At 45.0% G+C, this 12567-nt stretch overlaps 1 protein-coding gene across 1 annotated transcript in view; it reads right to left on the bottom strand.

The window, feature by feature from the left end:
* Positions 1 to 12567, bottom strand: part of Csmd1 (CUB and Sushi multiple domains 1) — a 1140625-nt gene that overhangs the window by 132051 nt on the left and 996007 nt on the right. The window contains exon 38 of the mRNA XM_010620376.3: positions 2212 to 2330. Coding sequence (XP_010618678.1) covers positions 2212 to 2330 — 119 coding nt within the window. The remainder of the gene's footprint in view (positions 1 to 2211; positions 2331 to 12567) is intronic.

The following is a 12567-nucleotide window of genomic DNA, read 5'->3' as shown; positions in this document are numbered from 1 at the left end:
TGTGACAGGAGGGACTGCAGGGTGCTATTGTTTTTCCTCATTGTAACCTCTTATTTCCTGGTGGCACAGAGGTGTCTGAAGGACAAATGTTTAATTCACAGTGAAGAAACCCAACCACACTGGGAACTTAGCCAGCAGCATCTGTGGTGGGGCAGCTGCCAAGAGCAAACTGGCTCCCCAAGCCTGGGAGTTCTCCTACCTGGTTAACCTGCCACAGAATTCTTAGATCTTCTGATATTTTAAGAAACAAAATAAAATAAATAAAATAAAAAGATAACACTTATTTTTAAAGGAGACATTCTGGACAATGTTCTTGCTGCTGACGTTTGCGCTTGTTCATGCTTGTTCATTCTGCGACCCCTTAAATTATGTTTAGTAGATTTCTTCCTGAAATTAGATGAACTTCCAGGGAAAAAGCTTTTAAAGATGTTTATTGAAAGTGACCAATAAAATAGCCATTTATTACCTACCTAGGCTATATTCTGCTATTGCTTTTCGTATAAATGTTTCAGATGAATGATTCCAGGTAAAATGTTTGCAATGGATCAAAACCAGGATAGGATCTTGTGTATTCACTTACTTTTTTTTTTTTTACACAAGTGGAAATTTTCTTTTTTCAACTTTTAAAAGGTCACTAAAGCATGTCTGGACAGGCTGGAAAACATGTCATTCAGAAATTTGAGATTTATGTAACTCCATGCCACTCCAACTATGCTCCAACTCTGTGTTGATAAAATGGTGTTGGAAATTAAAAAAAAATCCAGAGTCCATTTTTTGTTAATGTCAATGACACAACAGCTTGCAAGTTCTATGTTCAAAGCTGTTTGGTCAGGTCCTCAGCAAGTGGGAGAGATGAACACCTGTGAGCAGGAGCAAGCGTGAAAGTGTGGAAACACGGGAGAAAAGCAGGAAGGCGTGGCGTCTCCATCCTGTCAGTCAGGTGTGATGCAGCCCCAGCGCCCAGGTGTAGACCGAATTGTTGGTGTGGACCGAGGGGCCTCTCCGGCGAGAAGGGACGTGAGATACTTTACACTGTCACATGTCAGCCAGGCCACACAGCCCTCCAGTGCTGGGGGTGGCGGGTCCTCCCCAGCAGAGTCCTCTTCAGCGTCCACTCTGGAGCCTCCTCACTGCAGAGTCCACGGAACGGAAGCTGTAGCCTGGCTGTGGGAAGTGGACTTAGGTGTGCGAACAGCGATGCTAGTTCCATTTACTGGCACAAGCAAGGTGCTTTGTGGTCATTGCCGCCACACTGTGTGCAGTGTGGAAGGAGCTCATGAGCCACACTCAGTACAGGCTTCCTGCCGCAGCTACACGATCGTCCACGAGACCTCTACCCCAGTGTGTGCTCAGAAATAAGGTTCTGTGTAGCAATTTTGTGTCACTCCTGTACTGTTCTAACTCTCTCCTGGTGATTTGTCAGGCTGCTTTATTAACGTCAGGCATAGAACAACAGTGAAGTATGTCCTGGAAAAACGATCAGTTTCAGTGTTATAATAAACATGCAGCAGAAGAGCTCTGTAATGTGCATTATCTGAAGAAGACCATCAACAGGCTTAGCTGTGTCTCCTGGGCTTCGGAATGAACCTGTGTACATGGTCAATTTTTATGGTCAGCAGGGTGAATTATATAAAATTATGCAGAATAGTGGACATTTTGAACATAAGTTTTACAAGATTAAAAAAGAAAGTAGATAATAGAAAAATTACTGAGTTGCTGTTAGCTTACAAAATGTTGCTAACAGCTTCACATAGTTTTATATTAAAATTATATGTAAAGTTTTAAGCCACAATTTGGCTTCGTATTTCTTGAAGATTATTTAAGTGTCTGATGTCCTGTTTACCTGCACACTGCTGATTTACTGAGCTGAGTCTTAGGGACAGTTCATGACAGAGAAGCAAGTCCAACAAAGGGGTTCTGGGTAGGATTCTAAAGGCTCCGACAATTCTTAGTTTCTTAGAATTTTCTCTGCGTGGTGATTGCAAGAGTGTGTGTTTGAAATCAAATAACTCCAGAGAGCGGAAGGCTCGGCACCGCCAGAGCACTTTGCCGTCAGAAGCTAATTCCAGGGCTGAGCATCATCATCACCACACACTGTTTATCAGTGTGGACACACAGTGAGCAAAACCAGGTGGGTCTGGGCTCTGAGTGTGCTGCCCAGGGCGACCACAGCGAACCTGCTCCACCACAAAGTGTGGAAAAGAGGCTTACCTGCAGGGTGTAGCCCGGCTCACACTGGAAGGACAGCACGTCGTTCACCATGTAGCGGTCCCCGATTCTGATGCCGTTGCTGGGCAGGGCTGGCTCTTGGCATGCAGTCAGGCCTACGGCTGGGGAGACAAAGCACAGACCCAGGGTTAGGTCACTTTCCTGTGATACCAGGAACAGAAGTGTTTTCTGCTGTCTTGTAGGAAAAAAGGCTTTACTGTTGTTTGCCTTTTCAACCAAAAGGAGTTTAGGTGACTTCAGGCCAGACTTAGGAGCTCATCCTGACCCATTTCCATCATGCAGCTCGTCCGAGTTTTTCTTTAATATTTGTCACTTTCACATTCAGTATGAGAGGCCAATTCTAACATTCACATGCTTTAATATGCATGACCTGAAGAAAGTGCTTCCTGTTCTCTGTGAAACCTGATGACAGACCCCCTGCCTGCCATCCATGTGCACACTGAGTCTTGATGAGAAAGCCTGGGTGCAAATTCTGGATTTGTGCCTCTCAGAAGAGACAGTATAAGAGCAAGTGTTTCAAATTCAGCTCTATCTGTGGCTCATAAAGACAACGAACATTTCTCCTGTGCATTCTGTTCTCATGTGAACAGGACCTGTATTTACAACCTCATGGCTGTTATCCAGCTTTCTTAGACCAGAATCTCTTTCATTTAAGGAATCCAGAGATTCAAAAGAAGATGAATCATGTAATGTGGGATCAGACTAAAATAGAAAATGCATTAAGCATTATTTAACACTGATATCTCTGTATAATCTCTCATCATGAGAATAAACACTGAGCAACTTTGGAGTCATTCTGGAGGTAGAAAATGCAATTTGGTCAAACAAGACAAACTTTCAGTCACAAGATGGGGAATTTTGAGGGTGAAGGACGTGAAAATGTGTATGTGCTGCCAGAGTACTGCTGGTAGCTTAAGGTCTCTTTCAGGGAGGCTGGGAGGAAGGGCTGTTCCAGAGGAGGCAGCTACCCTCGGTACCTGACCTGGGATTTGAGCTTCAGTTCCCATACTTGACAGGGACACCCCTGGGTCCCTCAGATCCACTGCTGGCCTGGGTGGGGGAGTGGCTTTCTGCAATTCAGAGCCTAGTTCCACTGGGAAATGAGGGGCAGTGAGAGCACAGGGGACCTGTTCCCTGCTGAGCATCCACTCGGTGCAGACAGGGGCCAGGTACATCCTCTTAAGTCCTGACCACAGAATGACACAGGTTCCTGGCTGAGATTCCAGACAGCAGCTACAGGCTGGACCCAGGCTAACTCCACACACTGCTGCCCATGCTCAGAGTCTGGACACAGAGCTTTGGGAGGTGTGGGAGGAGGCACACAGCTCTGTCCCTAAGAAACTCACACCTTGGCACCCTGCACCCTACTCTCAAGGAAAGGGTGCTGACTGAGAATGGCCAGTCACCTCCACTCCAGATGGGAGCCTGAATGTTGCTCCCTTCCCACATCCACCCACAGGCCCGGCCTTGCCCTCCCGAGGTACAAGCGCAGAGCTCGACACCTCTGTCCACACAAGTGCGGCTGCCCCTTAATAACACCAGGCTTCTGACCATGGCCCCTAAGAGGCAAGGCCAAGTGACTATAAGACCTGGGATGTGGGAAATCTATGTGGCGAGTAGTGGAGCTGTGTGTTAAAGACGTTTTAAGCTGAAAGAGATTTCTCCCTGAATGGATGTATTTTGTGGAGGAGGAAACACCATTAACATTAAGCAGCAATATGTTTTATTCCTAGCACAGATTTCCATGCCATTTGGGGGCTCTTCATAGACAATAGAACTGCTAAACACAAAGGACTACAATCGCAGAGGCCTGCAACTTGTTGTGTTAATATAACCCTAACATCTCTACTTTAACATCAGGATACGGATTACAACTACGTAGGCCTTCATCCTTTTCTCTGTTATAGATCAGCAAGATTGTCCACTGTACATCACTTAGATTTTCATTCACTCTGAAAAAAATGCACTTAACTACGCTGGGGCCAAAGTTTCTAACTACAGCCGGAAATGCTGAAGTCTGGCTCCTAAGGACTCCCATCATCATGACTGGGAAACGACGCACACCATAGGCAGGGCAGGGATCAAACAGCATTGCCACGAAATGCCCCGCAGTAAAGGGGGAAGCATTTGGAAATATAAAAAAAGACAAATAATTCATCGCTAAACCCCAGTTCCTAAACTTCCTCCTTTTATACATAAAATAGACTATGTTTTTGCTAATTTGACGCATCTCTATTCTATGTTGATTTATATGCAATATTACATACTCATTTACTTTCATTCTCTCCTTCCTTAAATTATACATTTAAATCCAATTCATAGTCTAAAAAAATTGCATTTATGTCTGTCTCTATGGGAGTTACACTGTTGGAATGAAAAATTTAAAAGTCATTTTGGCCAGTACGTAACAGGGGGACTCTGGAAGAACCAGAACTAGAAGAGACTGTGGTATTTAAGTGTAAAAGATGCACATCCTTTCTCCCTTCTGCAGTCACCATGTGTCCCCCAGATACATTTAAACAATTCATAGTCTAAAAAAATTGCATTTATGTCTGTCTCTATGGGGGTTACACTGTTGGAATGAAAAATTTAAAAGTCATTTTGGCCAGTACATAACAGGGGGACTCTGGAAGAACCAGAACTAGAAGAGAGAGTGGTATTTAAGTGTAAAAGATGCACATCCTTTCTCCCTTCTGCAGTCACCATGTGTCCCCCAGATGTTAGCAAGGAAGACCATAGAGGCTATGTGTCTTTGCACAGTGCTTAACCTGGCATCAAACAGTGACACGCAGAGAGAGGGAGCAGGAGGCTGTGTGCTCTCCACCTGTCACACTTCTCCATGAAGAGCCACCGACCTGTCCCAGCCACCCCTGCACAGCACGGCCTGCCTCTGCCACCCTGCCAGGGTCACCAGGCTGGTGCTAAAGGGGCAGCATGCGCAGAAAGTGACCTGAGGAGCAGGTGAGAGGTGGCAGGGTGAAATCCCATCAAGATTTGGGCTGCAGCTGCCCCTTGCTTCTGGGGAATGGGTGAGAGCTTTGTGCAGGGAACTGTGCCCCAGGCAGATCCACACGGACAGAGACAGGAGTGAGGAAGAGCCCAGCCTGCACCACGGGAGGTGCAAGGGGCAACGCTCTGGGTCTGGGGGACAGGAGGTGACACTGTGAAGAAAGCCCACTGAATGAAAGGGGGGCTGCCTGCACTTCCTGACTGTGCCCTCAAAATGTGAAGACAGCGCTATGAGCTTGAGGCAGGGCTGTGTCTGGTAATGAATATAAAGCAGAAAGGAGCTCGGTGTGCGAACATAGAGGTGTGCATCATTCTTTGTAGATATATACGGAAGGGGCTTCTTTCGAAGATCTGGCACAGGAAATCTGGAAGAGGTGAAGCGGCCGTTTACTGCATCACGGTGACAGGCACACCGGGCTGAGTCTGAAAGCTCACAGGCCGTCATCTAGGGGCATCTACGTGACGTGGGCTCTGACACCCAGGAAGGGACGCATGAGGCAGAGAACCACGCTGAGGACTGAAGAAGGAGGGTGTGGAGCAAACGGCTGGACTGCGAAATTCCGCATCAGCGTTTCAGAAACAGACGTGGGAAGGGTAAGTGGTCACATGATCGGCAAAATTCCGATAAAAATATTTCAAGCTCGATCACCTCGCAGCACACTTCCATTTTCTGTCGTACCCCGTGAAGGAGCACATGCAGCGAAGGGATGTCTCTTTAACGGGGACTCACAAAGGGCCAGGTTCTGAATCTGTAGATGTGTGGACGAGGCCAGGAGGACTCCCAGTATTACAAATACTGTGCCGAGAAGCAACAGAACAGGGCGAGCTGGAGGCTGCCGCACCACGGTGTCGTCACAGATCTACCTTGTTCACTGTCTAGGTTTAAATTTGGACATGTTTCAGTGTGCGGAGACAGAAAACTGCAATTAGACTTAGAGTACAGCCAAGTAGCTTTTAAGCCTCATAAATCTAGCCCATGAAAGCAAAGGACACAAAACAAAGCTATTAAAAAGATGAGTGTCCTAATTTGACCAAAAGTACAGTTTAATCGCTTGAGTCACCACTGATTGTAAAATGTGAAAGTTATGAATCAGACAATGACAATAAGTCTTATCAGGTCTCCGGAATTTATTGCAGCCATTATTCTAATTCCATTAGGCAAAATTCCGAGAATGTCCACTTAAAACTTGAAAATGAAAATTATTTTGAAACATGACAAACATGCCATATTTACTCAATACTTAGGCAGGGTAAACAGGACCCTTGCAGTCATGAGCTGAAGTAATTCAGGGCAAATTTCCTCAACTCAGCTCGTCCTTGTTGCTACCGACACTGTGCGTGGGATCTACACTTCACAAGATAAAAACTAGTATTTTTTTTGACTGGAGAACTCAAAACAACAATAAATAAAGTGATCAAAGCCAGAGGGTACCAGATCCAACCAGGCAGATTCACAGAACTGCAGTGTTTAGCAGAGGGACGGAACCCAATTCACACACACGCACACACACACACACACACACACACAGATATGTTCTGTGCATAGGTGGTACAGGCTGCAGAGCATGTCAAAGCTGGCTGCGGAAATGAGCAGGACCTGTCAGTAACATGGTCTAAGGACAGTGCCACATAATTCTCAGGACCCGGATGTGGGACTCCCCAGGGCTCCAGGAGGATCTGTGCAGCGTGAAGTGACTCCTTGCCTAGTGCATTCTGTGTCTCCTCGATGCAAAGTGCACTTCTATTTCTGTTTCTGACCTTTCCTCTATTTGTTCAGCCCAGGTTTGATCTATAGAGCTAGGTTTTTCCTCATCCCTTCATTTCACTTTTCATATCAACTTTTTGCACCAATTTTGGCTTGTCTCATCCAATTCTTTGGGAAGAACCTGGAATAAGTTTAATTGGTGAGCTCTACAGGAACTCTCCCACAAGAGCGGTGGACCATCAAAACCTGACACATGGAACACAACATGCTATTATTGAAATTTGAAAATAAAAAATGTTGACCACATACTTCATTATAATTATGGATTTTAAGTCCCTGATATGCGATCAATTGAGTTTATATATTTTGCTTTGCGATGGTATGAAGGAGATAGACCCTCAGAACCAGCTGTGCTATAAAGTCTGATCTTCTGGGCTGGTGAATGGTAAGGCAATCTGCTGTGAGGCTGGACAGTGGCAGGAAGCCACAGCTATGAGTACACCAGGGTGAGGGATCCGTTCTCTACAGGCAGTGCTGCCAAGGGGCCAGGAGGTTGAGTCAGGGCATCCTGCATTCTCAATGCACACAAGACTTTCAACTTACAAAAGTGTACTGGGTTTAAATGTTCAAAAGTGCACAAATCAAGCAGAAAAAATTAATCTATACACACAAACACACACGAGTATGATGCATCCTAAAGCAAAAATGTTGTTGACATCTTCTATAAACCAGGTTGCAAAAATTGCTTCAGGGCTTGGACCATGGGAAACAGGTGATGGAAGAAACCCAGTGTCAAAGAGGATGTAAGTGGCACTACCATCCTTGCACTGACATGTACATAATTACCCACGTGCTCACACTACTTTATGAGTGACTCAGGAATCAAACACCTTTATTACAGCACAATTTTTCTATAGAGAAAACTCCATAGGTAAAATAGTGTCCCAGGAGTATAAACGAAGGAAACTACTGTGTCACTTACTGTCTGAGAAGTTTAGAGTGTGTGCCACTAAATGGTCGTGTCTTATCTATAAACTGTTGCCAGGTTCAATGCACTTAATAAATGCTGCTTCTACTCATTCCATTTATTAGATCACAAGGTTTCTTCTGAGCATAAGCACTGGGTCTCCAGCGTCAAGGGAAGTGATAAAATACATGTGGAAGAAGCTGAGCACTGTATCTCTCTTGGATGTTCACCAGTATATTAGCATTTTAATAGCACAAAAAGATCCCACAGTGAAGATTCTCCCTCCACTTTATCAAACCTAGGTCTCCGAGATTTACCGATGGCAAGACCAGTGTGCTATGTGACACACATCCCTGACACAGGAAGACCAGCCCCACATCCTCCCCTGGAGAGAAGCTAAGTCCTTTTCCCAGACATGGCCAGCACTGCCGATCTGCACACCCAGCTTTTCTGAGGAACAGTAAGTTGAGTTCCTACCAACTCACAGTGCAAGGCCGTTCACACAGAGGCTAGAGTCAGTTGTGCAAAACCAGCCTGTGTAGTTTCACTAGTGAGGCTACAGAAACTTTGGAGACAAAAAGGTTATTTTTCTTCTTGCTAGTATTATGAACAGAATGCCTGTGTCCCTCAAAAACCTAAGTGCTGCACTTCTGACCCCCAATACAATAAAATTTGGAGACCAGGTCTCTGGAAGGACACTAAGACTGGAGGATCTCAACAGCTTGGAAGGCCCCATATGATGGGATCAATGTTTGTAACAGTCAGCTTTCCACCACTGTGAGAAAGTGCCCTGCATAGATCAACTTATAGAGCAAAGAACAATTTAGGCTCATGGTGGTAAAAATTTCAGTCCGTGGTTGTCTGGCTCCACTGCCTTAGGCCGGTGAGGAGGGAACACCACGCTGGCCATGGTGTGTAGAAAACAAAGCTGCTCACCTCACGGCTGCTCAGCAGGAAGCAGGGAGAGAAGGAAAGAGCCAGGAAAGAAGAAGTGAGGGACAAGACATTGTCCCCAAGATCACACCTCTGTGACTCACCCCCTTCAAGTCAGGCCACCTTCTTTCTCCATCACCTCCCAATCATCCCATTGAGCTAGGGTCTCGCCTGTGGATCAGTCCACTGATAAAGCCAGAGCCTCATGGCCCAGTCACTTCCTGATCCCACCAGCAGCAGAACCCTCAGCACTGCAACCTTTGGGAGGACACTGTGATTGCAACTGTAACTGCGCTACTGTGGGAAGGGGGCCAACAGAGCTGTCCCCCTTTCCAAGAGCGCCCTCGAGGAAAGGCCACCTGGGTCCCCACGAGAGGTCAGCCATTAGCTAACCTCGGAGGATGGTCCTCAGCAACATCAGAACCTGCCAGCACCTCGGGCTTAGACTTTCAGCCTCCAAAAGTCTCTGGAAGGACACTAAGACTGGAGGATCTCAACAGCTTGGAAGGCCCCATATGATGGGATCAATGTTTGTAACAGTCAGCTTTCCACCACTGTGAGAAAGTGCCCTGCATAGATCAACTTATAGAGCAAAGAACAATTTAGGCTCATGGTGGTAAAAATTTCAGTCCGTGGTTGTCTGGCTCCACTGCCTTAGGCCGGTGTGGAGGGAACACCACGCTGGCCATGGTGTGTAGAAAACAAAGCTGCTCACCTCACGGCTGCTCAGCAGGAAGCAGGGAGAGAAGGAAAGAGCCAGGAAAGAAGAAGTGAGGGACAAGACATTGTCCCCAAGATCACACCTCTGTGACTCACCCCCTTCAAGTCAGGCCACCTTCTGTCTCCATCACCTCCCAATCATCCCATCGAGCTAGGGTCTTGCCTGTGGATCAGTCCACTGATAAAGCCAGAGCCTCATGGCCCAGTCACTTCCCGATCCCACCAGCAGCAGAACCCTCAGCACTGCAACCTTTGGGAGGACACTGTGATTGCAACTGTAACTGCGCTACTGTGGGAAGGGGGCCAACAGAGCTGTCCCCCTTTCCAAGAGCGCCCTCGAGGAAAGACCATCTGGGTCCCCACGAGAGGTCAGCCATTAGCTAACCTGGGAGGATGGTCCTCAGCAACATCAGAACCTGCCAGCACCTCGGGCTTAGACTTTCAGCCTCCAAACTGGGAGGATGGTCCTCAGCAACATCAGAACCTGCCAGCACCTCGGGCTTAGACTTTCAGCCTCCAAAACAGAAAGAAACTAATGTCAGCTGAGTCAGCCTGTGGTGAGGTGTCTGGTGGCCAGAGCTGAGACGATCAGCACATTTGAACATGACAAGCACCACAGACATGGTATGGAGTTGGCATCTGTTAGATTAATACAGACAAAAAGGTGATGAGTTCAGTCATTAGCTAAGAAGATATTCTGGCTGTGAAGTAGTGAGTTTGTCAGTGATACAGATCACTTTGAGTAATAGAAATAAACAGGTCCCTGACCATGTACCTCAGGAGGAGTAAAGAGAAAAGCCTCTGCTTTACATGAGGGTACAGGGTCTCAAGTTACGCATGCACGCGAGGTCAGTTATGTGTTTCATGAACAAGAGTGACTACTTAAGGTACTTCTGGCATCGGGCTAGTTAGCACAAATCCCGCAACTTGCTTCACTTAAACTTTACAAGACAGACATATGTACCAGAAAATGCAGAACATTAGATTGAGCTGGAATGCTTAAATGTCAAGCATTACACTTGAACTTTTCCTCAATTACATAAAAATAAATCTAACCATGCATGTGTTTACTGTAGTTTGCAGTATTTTGAGTTAAAGGTCCATTTTCTGTTTAAAAATGAAAACAATGATATGTTTTGAAGTATTCTGAGGCCATTTAACTTAAGTATCAGATATATTTTTAGGAATATATCAATCAAGCACAGATATCTAATACATGGGATGGGTGAAACTTTATATTCATCTTTAAATCTTTTTCATGAAAGTAAGCAAATAAAAGGCATCTGGCTTCGATATTCTCAACACTCAATAGATTCAATGAACATAAACTAAGTCAAGGAAATCTTTTGAAATAATATCATTTTAGTAAAATTTTATAATTCTAACTCTTATTTTAGTTTTCTATAACTAGATTTACCAGGCAGTGTGTAATGGGCCAAATCTAGATGTGACCAATTGCTGTTGTTCTATTACTGCTTTCTCCTGGCCCACAAAGCTGAATATACCCCCTGATTCTTTAAAAAAGTGGTGACCTTATTTTTGTAGGATGTTCTTATTTACTCAGAACATAATACTGTGCATTTTTATGCAACTATTTGATCACTATAAACATATATTTGAGGTATTTATTGATGATCTAGAGATGTAAGTAAGCCTGATAGTCTAATATGCATATTCTAACATTTTAAAACTTTCATAAGGAGAAAGTCATATCAAAACAAAACGTTAAATAATGTAACATACTCGATTGTTATAATACTTCAAGTGTGATGAGTAAAATTTCAAAAAATTCGAGTCTAACCATAAATTCCACAAAAAATATCAAGCAGAACAGCAAAAGAATGAAAGCTTCCCATGTAAGGTTAAAATCAAAGATAGATGTCCAGTTCGTGCATTTTTGTTCAAAATATTACTGGAAATTCTAGCAGAGGAATTAGCAACAAAATAGAGCTAAAAGGCACATAAGTTGGAAAGGAAGTAGTGAAATTATCTCTATTGTTACTTGATAGCTTCATATGTAGAAAAACCTTAAAAAATCACAAAAATGCTACTAAAACCATAGATGGTGCCCCAGTTATTTTCCTCGACACTGAGACACAAGATCTGACACTCATGACGTAAAGGGGGATCAGTTTATTTTGGCTCATGCTTCAGTCCCTGGTCAGCCCACTCCAAAGAAGCAGCGGCCAGGCAGAGGTCCTGCTGGGGAGAGGAGCTGCCCCTGCAGCAGACAGGAAGCAGTGAAGAGAAGGGAGACAGAGGCTCCAGGCCACGCCCCCATGGCCCCTCCTTTTCCGCCAGACTCACCCTAACCGGAAGCCAGCTGCCCGGCCATAATCCCATCCTCTTTCCAAAGCCCCAGCTTTGAACTCAGGAGGTCTGGGAGGACATCCAGGCAGAACATACAACCAATGGCTTTTGTGGAGCCATGGATACAAAATCAATACATTGTACGAAGCTCGGGTGCTTTTCTATGCACTGCAAATGAACAATGTAATAATGAAATTAAGAAAACTACACCACTTGCTATAGCAGTCCAAAGAGTGAAATACTTAGAAATAAACCTAATTAAAACAATAGTAAAAAATGATAATATTAGATACTTCCCGTTTTTGTATTTCAAAGGATGTAACTATGACCAATAATGAAAATGGTGAGTACTGTCATAAAGATAGATAAGCTGATAGAATAAAACAGCCTGGGCAGAACCCCCTGGGTATGGGTCAGATTTCATAGGAGGGTGCCAAGACTCCAAAAGCAGGAAACAACGGGCTCCCTCAGAAGAGCCTGGGTTCAGGGCTATGAGCACATGACAAACAAGTCACCCGCAGGTTATGGACATACAGCACTGCCCATGGGGAAGGAGAGATCTCCACGTGAGACCAGAAACTACAACTCCAGGAAGAAACGGGAGAAGCTTCATAACACTGGATTTGGCAGTGATTTTCTGCCTCTGAACTATGAGTGCAAACTACAAAATTGAGTAAACACAGAACACTGCATT

This window comes from Fukomys damarensis, unplaced genomic scaffold (genome assembly GCF_012274545.1).
Source record: "Fukomys damarensis isolate Sample0158 unplaced genomic scaffold, DMR_v1.0_HiC HiC_scaffold_18, whole genome shotgun sequence".
Lineage (NCBI taxonomy): Eukaryota > Metazoa > Chordata > Mammalia > Rodentia > Bathyergidae > Fukomys > Fukomys damarensis.
This window is presented reverse-complemented; position numbering and strand designations above follow the sequence as displayed.